Source organism: Stegodyphus dumicola, chromosome X1 (genome assembly GCF_044657685.1).
Source record: "Stegodyphus dumicola isolate Sdum_Otavi_A_Nest chromosome X1, ASM4465768v1".
In the NCBI taxonomy this organism is placed as follows: domain Eukaryota; kingdom Metazoa; phylum Arthropoda; class Arachnida; order Araneae; family Eresidae; genus Stegodyphus; species Stegodyphus dumicola.
Window position 1 is genome coordinate 230,308,456 of NC_140780.1, and position 17,207 is coordinate 230,325,662.

The 17,207-nt window shown below is 35.4% G+C and overlaps 1 protein-coding gene across 6 annotated transcripts in view; it reads right to left on the minus strand.

Annotated features, from left to right (window-relative positions):
• Positions 1-17,207, minus strand: part of LOC118205122 (transmembrane protein 164) — a 382,545-nt gene that overhangs the window by 94,493 nt on the left and 270,845 nt on the right. For 3 of the 6 annotated variants that reach the window (XM_085807034.1, XM_085807032.1, XM_085807033.1), the window contains 2 exons: positions 4,857-4,989; positions 1,254-3,540 (listed from right to left, as the gene is read on the minus strand). The exons of 2 other annotated variants lie outside the window; for them this stretch is intronic. In XM_085807034.1, the coding sequence (XP_085663160.1) occupies positions 2,981-3,540; positions 4,857-4,989 (693 nt within the window). In that variant the 3' untranslated portion in view covers positions 1,254-2,980. Of the gene's footprint in view, positions 1-1,116; positions 3,541-4,856; positions 4,990-17,207 lie in introns of those variants that run through there. One more of the 6 variants, XM_085807037.1, reaches the window with a different exon arrangement.

Here is a 17,207-nt window from a genome sequence, read left to right on the forward strand (position 1 = left end):
TACACAGAAATTTCCTTTTAAAAATTACTGAAATTTGTACCCAGGAAGTGAATTGCTGCTAAAGGCATGGTGAATCTTTTTTTTTTTTTTTCTAAGAGTGTATTTACATACTTAACGATTCCCAAAGTATAATGTCTAAAATCTCATTTAACCACTGAAAAATATAATACTAGCATTATATTTTAAAATAAACAGATTCATACATATTTACACACAGGCTGTTAAATTAAAAGTAAACCACTCATTTGAAAGTATGTAAATTTGTCATACTTTATTTACAGATATTCTCTGATACCTACTTTCTTGTTATTCTCCCATTCCTATACTATTTTCACAATAAAACTCAATGAGCCTCCTATCTTAGATGTGATAGATTTTGCTGACAGCATATATTGAAAATGATGTTCCTCTCATTCAAAGGACTGTCTAAAGCAGGGGTTCTGAGCCAGACGGCAATTCCTCCTAAGAGAAAATTTCATACTTTCAGGGGGATGCAGTCAGCCTTTCATTTAACTATAATGTATTAGTTTATGATTATAAAATAATAGTTTTATTCAAGTTCTTCCTTATGAATATTTTCTATATGTTTTGTTGTTTAATTTATAAAATCTATTAAAAAATAATCCAAATCTACATAAATGTTTCTGCATTTTTGAAGCTTTGACAAGGACGGATGATGATGATCTACTAATGGTAAAAGGGGAGCATGGGGCAAAACAGGCTGAGAAGCACTAGTCTGTTTCACAATATTTGTAGCGATATTATACAGCTTTTTTTTTTAAACATATAACTTGAATGGAAGCTGTGTGTTCATTTTCAAATGCCCCAAGATGTACGTATTATTTAACTACACAGTATGCAACTAATTTCCCAACATTAAGTAAATTTTACTGAAGATCTGGAGGTTGTTCCAACAGGGTATAGCCACATTTTAGTTAAAAAAAATAAGCAACTATAAGCACTTTTCGAGCACATTTTAAGAAAAAAAATAAGCACCTGTTTAATTTCATATATACACAACTACAAAACCTTAAAATAAAAATGAGATTTAACCGTAACTCAAAATCCGAGAAATTCAGTATTTAAAGAGAGAATCAGTATTACTCAACCATGGGAAACAATGACAATTATTTTTTAATTCCAAACAACAGCTCAATTTATAGAACTAGTTTACAATGAGAAGGGGTGAAACATCCTATGCAAAACTAAACTATATTACAAGATTTAATGATGAAATATCAGTTTAAGGAAAATTAATAATAATAAACTGTATTTATTATATTCATACAAAGTACTTTACAACATAAAAAAAGAAACAAGTAAAAAAATTTATGCTTATAATTAGTAATATTATTTTTGATTTTTCTTTTCATTAATATCTGAATTCAAATCTCTTAAGAGAGTTTGTTTTTCACAAATAGTTTAAATATTTCATTAGATTTATTTAAAAGATTAAAGTCTTTTGGAACTTTAGCTTTTCAGCAAGTTCATTTGCTTTAATTTCAAGCACTTTAACTTCTTTTTGTAAGAGAGTTTTCTTTCTTTTAAGAGAAATCAATTCATCTGTTGATTCTGATGCTTTTCTTTTTTTATTTTCAATAATTTTTTTCCTTCTGCTCTTCCAAATAGTATAACTGACACTGTGAATGAGCTAATAAAGCTGCCGCTGTTATCTCTTTCGTAATTCACACATTGTGTACCCCACCAGCATGTTTCACATAATCACAAACTATGTGGTTCGCAATGTACGAAGTTTGTCCCGATTTTTTGTTTCTATATTTTTATTGATACTAAATACTCGTTCAACAGAGGCTTGCACATGGGAAGGAATAAAGATAATTTTAAATGTTTCCCACAACTTTAAGTATTTTCCATTAATTTCATTAATGAATGTGTGCAAAAAAGTATCTAATCTCATTTTTCTCACATCGTAGGTTTTAAATTCTGTAAGGTCTGGCTGGACAACATTTTCGATGAAATTGGAATATTCCAAAAGAATGTTATCACATTCTTCTTTTGCAATATGACCTTTTTGGGAAAAATGCATCAATATACTTTTCATTTTCTCATATGCTTTTGTGCTGTTTTGCGCCATATACTTCGGATTCACAAAAACAGCATTTCGAATCAGTGGATAATTAACTGGACATTTCTCCATCAGCTTTTCAAGTAGTTGTAAAATAAAAGTCTCCGAGTCACGTTTAAGAGAAAGGTAATCTTTATCCATGATTTCTTCTTTAGTGTATAGTTCTTGCAAGAGCTTATCAGCCCTAAATCCTAAACTAATTTTGCTTATTCATTAACAATACCTTTCTTTGAAAAATCAAAGTTACACAAATATTTTAGTGATGAACTGATTTTTAACATGCATTCTTCTTTTATAATTTTGAAGTGCTGCAAAAGTTGCTTTATTAATTTGTGCAAATCAAAAACAAAAAAAGGATGAAGTGGTTCATCACTTTGGTAAAGTTCCAAAAAGGGTTTGACCAATTTAGCCACATAAATGAAAAAAGGGAATTTTACAGGCATTAATTTGTCTTTAATTGCATCTCTTATTATTTCATATGATTTTCAAGTTATTTGTGCATATTTTTCATTATCAATTAGTTTGACATAACCGTTTATATCTTCTCAAATTTCAAAAGCACACAAACATACTGGTACATTCTCTAGCCACCTATGGTTACAAAATTTCAATGGCAAAGTCTTATGCACAGTCATTGTTAAAAAATCTTCTCGGCGTGCTGAAGAATCTTTGAATAGATGGTACAGTGCTCCTAAAATAGAAGGTATATCCCCACTTGCAGTGGATGCTCCTTTACAGAAAGCATTGTTCAAAATATGCAAACCACAACTACCAACAGATATACATTCAATGCCATATTCCTTTTTCAATTCATGCTGGAGGGTTTCATTAAACTTCCAATTTATGACTGGCCCATCCATACTTATTTGTACCAGCTTCTTTATACCTAGTTTTTTAACTGCCATTTGAAAAACTTTCAAAAATATTAGCAGCTGTTGCATGTCCCATGAAAACAGAAGTCAAAAATCGAGTTACAACTTTATTTTGGTCAGGATGCCAATATCTAGTAAGCAAATCTAATTGCTTTTTTTGAATTGTTTTATTCAAAGTCTCGTCAAATAACAATGTGAAGTGAGATAGCTTCTTAAATTCATCATACATGAGCTTCTGAAAATAAGGTGTTAATCCAAAATGGCAGAGATAAGCAAGCTTTCTCTCACTAGAAGAAAAGTGTCTTGCTATAACACTGTCAGGGAACATAATTGAAAAAAGTTTGCCCATGTCACTGGTAGATCTGCAAGAGTAATGACTTGTCACCACTTTCAAGCACCACAAAATTTCAGCATCCAAAACATCTTTTGAAGCTCCTACAGCATCATCTAAAGTATTTGAATTTCGCGAAGCACTTGGGGAACTGAACGGTGCAACACTAGCAGAATTTGATTTGGGGAAAAAGCTTGTTATTCCACCAATAGCTGTATTTTTCCCTTTCAGAAATTTTTTATGCTTGGCACCTAGAAATAAATAGAATTTATTGTACATTTGTTTATTTTTCCACTCATATTAATATTTAAATAATTTAACTTAAATCAAAATTCTGAACATTTTCTAAATTTTCATTATAGGATATTTTTCTCTTAACAGATATTGCAAAGTAAAAAAAAAAAAAAAAAAAAAAAAAAAAAAGGAATATTTTTGAAGTTGCCTCATTCAGTCATCCTTTAGCAAAAGCTTAACTAAATGGCACGCTCCAAAATTGCCGATTGCCGGATATCTGAAAATTCCAGATTGTCAAGCGTAACTGGAAAAAGATGGGATTAGATTGTAATCGTTTTTTAGATTTTTCGGCTAAATTCTTTGGACATTTCGACATATGCATTAAATATCATTTTTAAGTATATTTCTGTATCTTTTGCCACATTGCAATATTTTGGACACAAAATATCATAAACATCTTAATTTAACATATATTAGATAACAAATGTTGCTCTTGATTAAAAAAATAAACTAGATCTGTAGCCCAATTATCACCGCAAACATACAGATTGTAAAAATATATTATAAACAAAAAAATAGCCCAACAAAACTGAATATTCTGCTTAGCAAGCACAGTAAAACTATTTTAAGTGCTCATAAATAAATCTGAGATTTGAATATCAAAACTAATTATCTTTTACAAATTATAGCAAATGTTATTGTGCAATACGAGCACCTTAATTCTCCCACATGTGTTATTAAGCAATTGGAATCAATAGCTGCTAGTATTTGGAGAATAAAAAACTAAATAAAGGAAAAGAATGAGACTTACAAATCTGGTGTGTCTTACATTGTAATTTTGAAAGACTGCGTTAAATTTCTGGAATATAATCACGCTTCGCTTGGTTTGATAGACCGCAGAAATTTTAGTAAATAAAGTAAAAAATAATAAACAAATAAGTTCTTTAGAGAAACTTCCATACTGGAAAGTGAAAAAATAATAATAATGAATGAATAAATAAAATAATAACCAGTCCATTGCTGCGAACTCGAACGGTTTGAATATCCAAGATTTTTCGCAGAAAGGGGAGGAGGATCCGAAACCTTATGACCTCTCTCTTCTGTATTGTAGAATGCATTGGCAAACAAATTAAAAATGTAAGCCTGTAAGCCCAAAATTGAAGATACGCATTAAATGCCGAAATTACAGGAAAAGGGGGAATACAGTAAATGAATAGTATGACAAATGCAGAAAAGAAAATGAAAATAAATAAATCGGCGGTCCATGCGAGATTTAAATTTTTTATTTTCCCACAAGAATTAATAATAATTAAATATGAAAAAGTTTACTTACGATCCATGAGACACTTTAAAGCAGCCTCGCCCACACTTGCTATGTTGATTTCAGTTTTATACCAGGAACAATGCCTTGCGATTATTTTCGCTTTTTTTAAGCCATTCAGAATATTCTTCCTTCGAAAGCCAATCTGTGTTAAAAACACACTTACCCATTTCAGCATTTACTGCAAACATTTTATAAATATTCATACATATTCGATAACGATCGTAATAAACATTGATGTAGCTAGGATTCCAGTGCCCGGGGACAACTGAAGAGGTTGCACCCTTTTCTGTGTGCCATGTGATGCAAAAGCAAAGTTTAAAGTTATAGAAAACATTAAGCAGAAATAATTATCGCAATAGAAGCACCCTAAGATTATGTGCTCTGCAGGCATAGATGACAAAAGTTTTACACTTAACCAATTTATTAACAATATATATATAAAAATACAATAAATAAATTTGATCAATACCAGAAACTTAAAGTTAAGAGTGTAACATAATCATAGTAAAAAAAACCACACTTAGTTAACTATTTATTAACCCCAAGGGTTTTTCCTTTAAAGAATATTACACTATCAATGATACAGTAAATATCTGATCTATGATTACTGGCATTCAGTATGCCAAAAACATATTACAGAACAAAGCTACACGATTAATTTGAATTTCACTTGACTGAATAGGCCTATGCTTTTGGCCAAGAACGCACTTGAAAAATTAAACCTCGAATATACTTGAATTGGTAAATGCCACTCACTGTAGTTGGTCATGGGAAATCGCAGCTTAGTAAAACATTGCCGCTAGACCTGAAAAACACTGGTGTTAACGATGCCATCTTCAGCAGTTGCTCACTGGAAACCACAACTTGAGATTTATTGCCATTTAACCCTGGAACAGGATGTCACCCACTGCAGTTGCTCACCGGGAACCACAACTTGGAATTCGACGCAGCTTAACCTTGGAAAAACCAACATGGCCCAGAACCACAGCGCTTAACGCTGGATGACACGCATCGCAAGAACGTCTCCAAAAGAGAGCTGGAACAGCACACCAGCAACAATAGAAATAGGAAAAAGGACTAAGCCAGAGCGATGTGAGATATTTATACATGAAGTAGACATGACATCATCTCATGGCAGCCAATCAGCTGTCGGCACGACCCAGCTTTCCAGATGGCGTAACTTCGAGTTTCGTTTTTGCATCTTAGACTGGAACAGTCCGTTCTCAATACAAACAGTGGCAGTGTAAAACGAAGTAGAAATAATTGCTATATCCCTTTAAAATAAAAACTAAACCTCATGTATAAGTTGGAATTATTTCAAGGAGGAGAGATGATGCAGAAAAGGGGTTACAATATGTCATATTTGCAACACCGTGAATGGGAAACATTTCATTAAAAAATTTCGTAGCATCAATTTGGCGCTACCTGGATGCTGCACCTGGGGACAGATGTTCGACCTTGCCCCACTCTAGCTACGCCACTGGTAATAAACGCGAATATGAACTGACCACAAGAGATTTGGAACATCTATAGTCTGTGGGTGGGAGGAAAAGTATGTGAAATATACCAGAAGTTTTTACCCATTTCACAACTCTTTGACCAATAGAACGACGTTCACCTGTCTCTAGTCACGCAAATCAAAGGTTACGTTAATGGGGAGAAAGCTATTTCCGGAAGTATGATTCACAATCTGACCCTCCAGATAAGAAAAATTTATTTAGTTGCGGCTTTGATGCAGGGGAAAAAAAAAAAAAAGGACTTTAGAGAAAAAATAAGCACCTATAAGGGCTTTTATAATTTATTTCCAAATATAAGGACTTATAAGTACTTATAAGGACTGCTAAGAACCCTGTCCAACATCTTCATAAAGGTATCTGCATTATAATCTGTCAAACCTACACCCAAGAATGGTATTGTTACAAAATGTCCAGGCGCGCTAAGATGGTTTCCCCGCAAAGCAGTTTTAGGTTTATAAAATAGCAAGGGGAAGCAGGTTTGCCACATTTGGCGAGAAATCGCCCATTTAGCAACAAAATTGGCGACATGCCATGGACGAATGGAGAACATTCTGGAACGAATTCTTACCGGTTTATCCCAGAATGTCCTCGAACACGAGCCAAAAGCTATATAAACCCTGCTGTTACGCGAAGAGTTAGTCAGTATCGAGTTGGTGTCTCATCTAGCGAGCCAATCCCTGTGGATTCGATCGAGTTCATCGAAGGACTCTCTCAGTGTATCGCAGTTAGTGCATCGTCGAGAGAGCGTGTTAAGCTCCAGGAACGACTGAACCAAAGAGTAGGAAGTCATGCTGTGTGTGTCGTCGAGTGCATCGCGAGTTGTAACATGGAGAGTCTCGACAGTACGTGGAGTTCTGAGAATGCCCGAGCAGAGTTGGGAGCTGTAGTCTGGTGCTTTGCAGCGAAGCTGTCTTCATCGCGATAGCCTGATAACCGGAAGGCTGTGTCGCTGATCGTGTCTGCGTGTTTATACAGTCAAAAGTCGTTAATTCGGACACCCATAATCCGGAATGATCTATAATTCAGACCTGAAAGCTAAAAACTTTCTGCGCATGCGCCACGTTGGCACATGCGCACAAGCATTTTACGCGTGCACATAAGACCTTGACTACTGCGCATATGCGTGTGCGCAAGTGCAGAATATGTGTTGGAAAATATAGCTTATTTTTAAATTTTTTTAATGCATCATCTCTCCTCCTTGAAATGTTTATTTAGTTTAGTCTTTATTTTTAATATAACATAGTAGTTACTTCTACTTATTTTTCTTGCTGCCACTGTTTGCATTGAAAACGGACTGTCTCAACCTAATTGAGATGCAAAAACGAAACAATGTTACATCATCTGAAAAGCCGATTCGTGCCGATAGCTGATTGGTTGCCGTGAGATGACGTCATTCCTACTTCTGCCATAAGTATCTCGCGTCGCTTTGGCTCAACCTGCCTTCTAGTTCCTGGTTTACCGGCTGGTGTGTGAGCGGTTTCCAGCCCCTTCCAAAGGATGCCTGCAGTCCGGTGAAAGGATGCCTTGATTCCGGTTTACAAGATAATGGTTCCAGATTGAAGTTCTTCAGTTCCGGGGGCTGTCCTGTGAGTGACTACCGTAGGCAGCGTCCATGTTTCTTCATAAGTGCAAACGGCGTTAGGCCGGTTTTTAAGTGGTTTCACATTTAAATTTTTCAGGTGTTTTCTTGACCATTGATTATGGACTTATGGAATGGGTAGCCTGCTTTATTTTTTAGGCGGCATAGTCACTATTTAGGAATTTTTCATTTTTTTTAAAATTTGTTTGTATAGAATGCCAGTGTTTTGGAGTTCAGGTAAAAATATTTGATGAATGATGATTATGTTATGTTTTGCCTAATACTCTAATATTGTTGAAATTCATTTTATGTGTTTTTATTTTTTTATTATATTGTTAATAAATTGGTTAAGTTCAAAAATCTTTTATTGTCTTCAATGTCTGCACAACATGACTCAGGGAGCTATCATTGCTACCACTGCTAAATGTTTAATTTCTTTAAACTTTAAACTTTGCTTTAGCATCATTTTGATTATGGGCCCAGTAGCTCCTGAGTTATTTTTAGTGCAGACTTTTGAAGTTTAAAGTTAATTTATGACTTAAGAGATTGGGGGGCGGTTTTTGTTAAAATTCAAATATGGCTACTGTTAGTGTCATGCATAATATTGCTAAACTTGATGCATGTAATTATTTTACATGGTCCAAAGATATGAAGTTTGTCTTGAATGAAAAAAATGCATGGCTTTTGGTCAAAGGTGTTGAGAAATGTCCTGATTTGGATGATGTTAAGGGTATTGCAAAAGAAATTGTTGCCGACTTTCAAAATAGAAGTCGATTGGCATTATCGTTAATTTATATGAATGTAAGCCCTGAATATAGAAACTTGATATGTGAAATTGATGACCCAGTAGTGGCATGGAATACGCTTGCCAAATATTTCCAGCCAGATTATAGGTCAAGACACATGTCCCTGTTTTCAGAGTTCTTGAATTGCAAAATCAAGCCAAATGAAAGTATTAGTTTCTTTTCTTCTAGATTAAAACGAGTAACTGAACGGTTATCTGATATTAATCAGGCTGTAAGAGATTTATATATATGTTTCCAGTTTCTTAGGTTTCTTCCAGATAAATTTGATCAAGTAGTTCAGAATATTTTGAGGTGGCCAGATGAAAAGTTCATTTTTAAAAATGTTGAACTTGAAATTTTAGCAGAGGAAACATGTCTTAATTTAAGAGAGATGGATAGGGAAAACTCCAATAAGACTATAGAAGTTCAAAGTACTCACTGTGAACCCAAATTTAAGCAGATTAAAGGGCTCAAGTGTTATAAATGTGGCCGTCCAGGTCATATTCAAAAATACTGTAGAATGAGAGGTAATTTTTCCAGATCACCCTCACCTGCTTCTTCTGTTTCCTCAGCTGTATCTAGTAGTAATAAAACATCTTCTAAGTGTAAGAATAAACCCAAGTTGAGTAAAAGTAATAATTCCCATGCACAGTCCCATTTTATAGCTCAAGCCAATGTTAACAATTTGGAAGAAAATGATGATAGTTGGATCTTTGATACGGCTGCATCTCATCATTTTTGTAAAAATCGTGAATTGTTTGATACTTTTTCTCCTGTGAAAAATGAGAATATGCTAGTAGCTATTGATGGGGTAACTTTTCCAATTCATGGGAAGGGTACTGTTAAAATGAAATTTGGGGATACGGTTATTTTGCTTAAAGATGTGTTATATTCACCTGAACTAAGACGAAATTTAATATCTGGACCTAGGGTGGATATCAATGGAGCAAGATTTTATGGTAAAAATGGGCAAATTAAAGTTACTGATGATGAGAATTCAACTTTGTACAAGGCTAAGTTGATAGGAAGTAACTATCATGTGTTCCCGAAAATAATCAAAAAGGGGGGCAAATCTGTACAATTTGAGGCATCCGCAGTTCAGAATAATAACAGTGAATTATGGCATGGTCGGTTTGGTCATATAAATTATGATACTATTGTCAGGATTAGTAAGAGACATTCAGTTCGATGTCTTCCTGTGTTAAAGAACTTGCCTAATTTGTTTTGTGAACATTGCTAAATCAATAAGCAAAGACGAATCTCCTATAGACCTTTAGAAGGTATTCAAGTAAAGAGACCACTTGAAAGGGTTTTCTCTGATGTATGGGGACCTATTAACATTCCAGGTAGGAATGGTGAACATTATTTCGTTTCCTTTATTGACGAATATTCTTGTTATGTGGTAGTGTACCCCATTGTGGAGAAAAGTCAGGTGTTTGAAGTATTTGAAAGGCATATAGCACGTGCGGAAAGATCTTTGAACCTTAAGTTGAAATACTTTAGGACTGACAATGGGCGAGAATATGATAATGATCAATTCAGGTCATATTGTAATAAAAATGGTGTAAAGCACGAATTTACAGATGTCTACACTCCAGAACAGAATGGAGTTTGTGAGAGATTTAATCAAACAGCTCTCAATAATGTACGTGCAATCTTACACGATAGTGGAATGAGTTCTGAATTTTGGTCAGATGCAGTAATGTATTTTACATATTCATTTAATAGAATTTGTCATAAGGGCCAAGATAGAACCCCATTCGAATTATACACTAAGCGGAAACCATCAGTACGTCATCTTAAGGCATTTGGAACGATTGCCTATGTGGGAATTCCAAAGGCTAAAAGAAATTCTAAACTCGATCCAAAGGCAACAAAAGGCCGATTGATTGGGTACAGTGTACGAACAAAAGGGTACAAGATTTGGTTGGAAAATGAGCAAAAGGTAGTAGAAACCCTAAATGCTACTTTTAAAGAGTCGATTGGAATGCAGAAAAGTGGCAGTGGAGCTGCACTGGGCACCCTACCTGATTTGGAACCTGAAGAAAGGATAGAGTTCCAATCTACTGACACTCCAGTTGGCTATTTTCCTGAAATAGAGGAAAGAACCGATACCAATGTACCTTCTTCTACAATTGGCACTGACACTCAATCTACATTGAGACAAGTAACTTGGCTTTGTAAACCTGTTCCAAGGCCAGACGGCACTCGTACGGATGTGTATTATTTTGAAAGGGGGTGTAATCAAAGACTACGATCACCAAATGATGTAGAAAGGTATTGCACTGAACATAATATTCAGTATGATCCTACCTTGTTTGATTTCAAGGGAAGCAATACTTATAGTGGTGAAATCGACCCAACTGGTACTCCTTCAACGTCGTATACCCGAGATAGCTGACTAGATGTTTCAATTCCAAACACTTATAACCAGGCAATGAAATCCACAGAAAAGCTTAAATGGATAGAGGCAATGGAAGAGGAAATGGCCAACATGCGAAAGCATAAGGTATGGCATCTTGTTCCACTTCCTAAAGACAAGACTCCACTAGGTTGCAGGTGGATTTTTAACATCAAACGTGACGAATTTGGAAACATTGTTCGTTTTAAAGCTCGTTTAGTGGCTCAGGGTTATCGGCAAATTAAATACGATACCTATGATGAAACCTACTCTCCTGTAGTCCACTTTTCAGTAATAAGACTCTTTTTCTCCCTTTTAGTTGCACACCTAGGATGGGCAAATATACAATGTGACGTGAAAAGTGCCTATCTCTATGCTCCTTTATCAGAGGAAATTTACATGTCCCAACCACAGGGTTTTGTAGAGCGAGATAAAGAAACTTTTGTGTGTCGATTAGATAGAGCCTTGTATGGTTTACATCAGAGTGGCCGATTATGGTACTACGAGTTGGATAGAACACTATGTAACCTAGGGTTCATCAAGTTTGTGTGGTGTAATTGTGTCTATCGTTTTAAAGATTTTGTCATTCTGTTGGTTTATGTTGATGATATAGTTGTGTTTGGGAAAAGTGAAGTTCAGGCCAAAAGGATATTAAAAGTCCTGAGTTCACATTTTGATTTGAAAATTTTAGGTAAAACAAGAAAGCTTCTGGGGGTGGAATTTGAATATGGGAAAAATAGTGTTTTAATTCATCAGCAATTATATATAGAAGACATAGTTAATCGATTTAAGTCTTTTAAAATACAAATTACTTCCCTTCCAATAGTTAAAGGTGTGAAATACTCAAAGTCTCAAAGTCCCAGTACACAAGAAGAAACGACTGAAATGATGAATTATCCTTATAGAAATGTTTTCGGATGTCTATCGTTTCTTTGCAATCGTACTCGTCCGGATATAGCTTATGCTGTTAATATATTTTCTCAGTTCCAAAGCAATCCTGGTAAGTTTCACTGGGAAGGATTACTTAAACTTTTAGGGTATGTTTCCAATACCAGACAGCACAAACTCAAGCTGGTATGCAAGGAACTGAAGCTCAATATATATTCAGATTCAGATTTTGCTTCAAGCAGGGATGATATGGTCTCTATTGGTGGACAAATAGCTTTGTTGGGAGAATCACCTGTATCTTGGCGTACGTTTAAAGAAAGGGGAGTGAGTTTATCTACTATGGAGGCTGAATTTATCTCCATGACTGAATCAGCAAAAGAATTAGTTTGGTTTAAAAACATTTTGGATGAATGCATTCAGTTTAAAATTGCAAGTAACTATGTTTTGAGACCAATATTGTTTGCTGATAATATGGCTGCTATATGTTTTACAAAATCACCCATTGAAAACTCGAGGACAAAACATATAGATGTGAAACTATTTTTCATTCGTGATCTATTGAACAGGGAAATTTTTGATTTAAAATATGTCCCAAGTAAAGATAATCTGGCTGATCCCATGACAAAACCGCTGACTAAGCATAATCTGGTAAAATTTTGTGGAACAATTTTCTTATGAAATTTGTTTTTGTGTGTATTTAAATTAAGAGTTTTGTTAATTTGAAAAATATGTTATAAGTCATATATGATGGATATTAGGTAAATGTAAAATTGTATAGTGTAGAATGTTGTATGAGTGACCAGGGCCCTGGGTAAATGTATTGAGCGTATGATCATATATGTGACTTTGTATTGTTTTCTAACATGTTGGACTTTCTTGTTACGGTAAAATTTTTGAATAATGGGATAAGATTTTCCCAAAGAAAAATGTTCTTAAAAATTTCTGAATGAAATTGTGATATTTATTTATTCTTGTTTTGAATTTTTGTAAAGATACTGGCATTCGGTTTTTATTTCAGGTCGGAGATGATGATGTGGGGGGCATTTGTTGGAAAATATAGCTTATTTTTAAATTTTTTTAATGCATCATCTCTCCTCCTTGAAATGTTTATTTAGTTTAGTCTTTATTTTTAATATAACATAGTAGTTACTTCTACTTATTTTTCTTGCTGCCACTGTTTGCATTGAAAACGGACTGTCTCAACCTAATTGAGATGCAAAAACGAAACAATGTTACATCATCTGAAAAGCCGATTCGTGCCGATAGCTGATTGGTTGCCGTGAGATGACGTCATTCCTACTTCTGCCATAAGTATCTCGCGTCGCTCTGGCTCAACCTGCCTTCTAGTTCCTGGTTTACCGGCTGGTGTGTGAGCGGTTTCCAGCCCCTTCCAAAGGATGCCTGCAGTCCGGTGAAAGGATGCCTTGATTCCGGTTTACAAGATAATGGTTCCAGATTGAAGTTCTTCAGTTCCGGGGGCTGTCCTGTGAGTGACTACCGTAGGCAGCGTCCATGTTTCTTCATAAGTGCAAACGGCGTTAGGCCGGTTTTTAAGTGGTTTCACATTTAAATTTTTCAGGTGTTTTCTTGACCATTGATTATGGACTTATGGAATGGGTAGCCTGCTTTATTTTTTAGGCGGCATAGTCACTATTTAGGAATTTTTCATTTTTTTTAAAATTTGTTTGTATAGAATGCCAGTGTTTTGGAGTTCAGGTAAAAATATTTGATGAATGATGATTATGTTATGTTTTGCCTAATACTCTAATATTGTTGAAATTCATTTTATGTGTTTTTATTTTTTTATTATATTGTTAATAAATTGGTTAAGTTCAAAAATCTTTTATTGTCTTCAATGTCTGCACAACATGACTCAGGGAGCTATCATTGCTACCACTGCTAAATGTTTAATTTCTTTAAACTTTAAACTTTGCTTTAGCATCAATATGTTTTCGCCTGCGCGTTTAATGTATAACGGACGGTGTAAGCTAAAATGATCTAATTATCTATTTCAGTTAATGTTAATGATTGCGTTGTCTTTGAATCTTTGAATTGGATCCCGCTTATTATTTTTTGCAGACTGTAAGAGCAATTTTATAAAAGTAAACTTGAACTTTCGATTATGTCAAATAGAATTTCTGATGCTGGAACTTTCAAAGGATCTACAAAAACGAAAGTATGTTTCGATATCCAACAAACAAAAAGTGGAATTGCTGCAAAAAATGGATAAAGACATGAAGAATGTGACAGAGAGGTTAGTGAAAACGAAAAAATTTCGATTGACAAGTTAGTTGGTATTCTTGGGACAGCAATTAACGGGACTTGAACAGCGGAACTTTGTAACTGAACAAGAAATTATGTCTGTTTATAGAATTAAAGAGAAAGTATTATCACATAAAACGAAGCAACTTAAACAACTTACATTGAAAGAAATGTTTAATAAAGTAAACAAATAAATATTAAGCTTTTTTTTTTTTTTTTTTCTTTCTTTCTTTCTTTTTTCTTTTTTTTTTTTTTTTTTTTTTTTTTTTTTTTTGTAAATTTTGATATCCTTTAGATCATAATTGTTCTTTATTTCATAAATTACAGTTTCATATTTTTAATTTTAGAATTTCTGCATGCCATCTTACGAGATTTAAACTGATGCTCTATAATCCGGAAAAATCGATAATCCGGAATCGCTGAAGTCCCGACGAGTCCGGATTAACGACTTTTGACTGAAGTAGTTCATCGACGACTGTAAAACGTGTTTTGGAGCTGTTCTGACAATACTGGCAAATAAAGTGTGTTTCGATACTTCATCAAGTGTCGTCGTTATTCACTCCAAATCCACACGAACCCCGTACGAATGTCAAAGAAGAAAATAACGTAACAACTGGTGTCAGAAGAAGAAAAAAAAACACAATTGGTGGCAGAAGTGGGATTTGAGGGTGAATGCCAGTGCCAAGACCAATGGAAGATCTATTAAGACAGTGTGACTGCCTTTGCTGAATTCCAAGAAAAGATGAAAGCCTGACAGAAGTTGAAAGCTGGATATGCTGAGATAAAAGCCGTATGTGCTGAGATAAAAGCTGGATATAAAGAGATGACAGCTGAGATCAAAGCCGGACTATAAGAGAAGAAAGGCCGACGGGACGAGATAAATGGCGGCCAAGAAAATGTGAGAGAGCAACTCCAACAGCCGAAAGTGGAGCTTACAGAAGAAACTGGAGGCATAAAAGACGATGTGGAAATGAGAGAAGTGGCATCTGAAGAATCAAAGGATGAAGAAAAGAAGGAAGCAGCTAATGTATCGTCTGAGGAAGATCAAGAAATTAAGGATGAAACATCTAATGGGATTAAAGGAAAAGAACGAAAACATGAAGAAATAAAAGACAGAAAAGAAGCTTTTGATTCTCAAGTGCCTGAAGTGGAAGAAAATGAGACTGTTAAGTTTGTCAAATCTGATAGTGAAGTTACGAAGTTGCAGGCAGCAGGTGTTGAACCATCTGAAAGTGCATGTGATGCAGAGATGGGAGAAGCTGATGTGCAGCTTAAGAAGTGCCCTCCAGTACTGCAAGAAAATTCACCCACTTTTCAAACTGGGTGTGGGTCTCTTAGTGCAGATTTTGTAGACAAGGACTTGATTCTAAACCTGGATACTTCTGCTCGTAAAGGATCGGATTCCATTTGCAACCCTGGTGCAAACATCGGAATTGGTTCCCAGGAAGTGTGTGTGTGATCATGGCAAAGCCTCGAGGGCTATCTGCCTAAGGGGAGGGATGCCTTCGTGGAGGACTTTCTAAGGGAAACTGGATCGTATACACGTTACACATGGGGAAAACCACGAAAACGCCCATGCAGCCAGCCCGTTCGCGGGATTCGAACCTTGGACCGAACTACCAGTGTTCAGCTACTTTACCGCTCGGCCGCTGGTGGGCCTGGTTCCCAGGAAATGAAGGTGAATGGGCATGTACCAGCAGTTGAAAATATTGAGGTGAACTGTATACATGATGGGAATGAACTATAGAGTAATGAACAAACTGTTTCACAACTTCCTGTGAATGACAAGTCTGTAAGGACTATATCTTCAGATTGTGATATGCATCTGAGAACTGCAGTGGAAAAGTATTTGACCCGGGTATAAATTAATGAAAAGACTGAAACTGAAATTCATTCAGAAGTTTAATTTATATAAATTAAAATTGTTTTGTGTTTAATTTGTGTATATAACTTGTACATAGTGTAAATATTTGTTTCTTTAGTTATGTTATTTGTTTGTTTTATAACGTTTTGTTTGTATTGAATTTGGCTTCTGACCAAGGGTTGTACTGCCCAGGACATGTAGTCCTTGGGAGGGGGCAGTGTTACGAAATGTCCAGGCGCGCTAAGATGGCTTCCCCGCAAAGCAGTTTTAGGTTTATAAAATAGCATGGGGAGGTAGGTTTGCACACATTTGGCGACAAAATTAGCAATATGCCATGGACGGATGGAGAACCCTTTGGAATGAATTGCTACCGGTTTATACCACAATGTTCTCAAACACCAGCCAAAAGCTATATAAACCCTGGGTTGTCGAGTTCACCAAAGCAGTCTCTTAGTGTATCGTGGTTAGTGCATCGTTGAAAGAGCATGTTGAGCTCCAGGAACGACTGAACCGAAGAGTCGGGAGCCGTGCTCTATGTGTCGTTGAGTGCATATCGAGTTGTTGCGTGGAGTTCCGAGAACGACCGAGCAGAGTCGGGAGCTAAACTCTGGTGCTTTGCAGTGAAGCTGTCTTCACCGTGATAGCCTGATAAAATGAAGGCTGTGTCACTGAACGTGTCAGCTTGTTTATAGCAGTTCATCAACGACTGTATACGTGTTTGCAGCTGTCCTGACAATACTGGCAAATAAAGTGTGTTTTGATCCTTCATCACAAGTGTCGTTGTTATTCACTCCAAATCCATACGAACGTGAAAGAAGAAAATAATGTAACAACTGGTGTCAGAAGAAAAAAACACAACAATATTTATTCTCTTTGAGCCACGCAATGAGCTTAGAGACAAAATTTCCATAGGTCTTGCCATCTTAGTAGCTTCAAAGAGCAGCAGCCTAATTATTCACTACTTTTATGTACCACACCAGACACTAATTTTTCTTGGAAAGAAAATTCAATAAACAGATTCCAGGTTTCAGAGCTCCATGTTTCAGTAATTCTTACTGTAGACA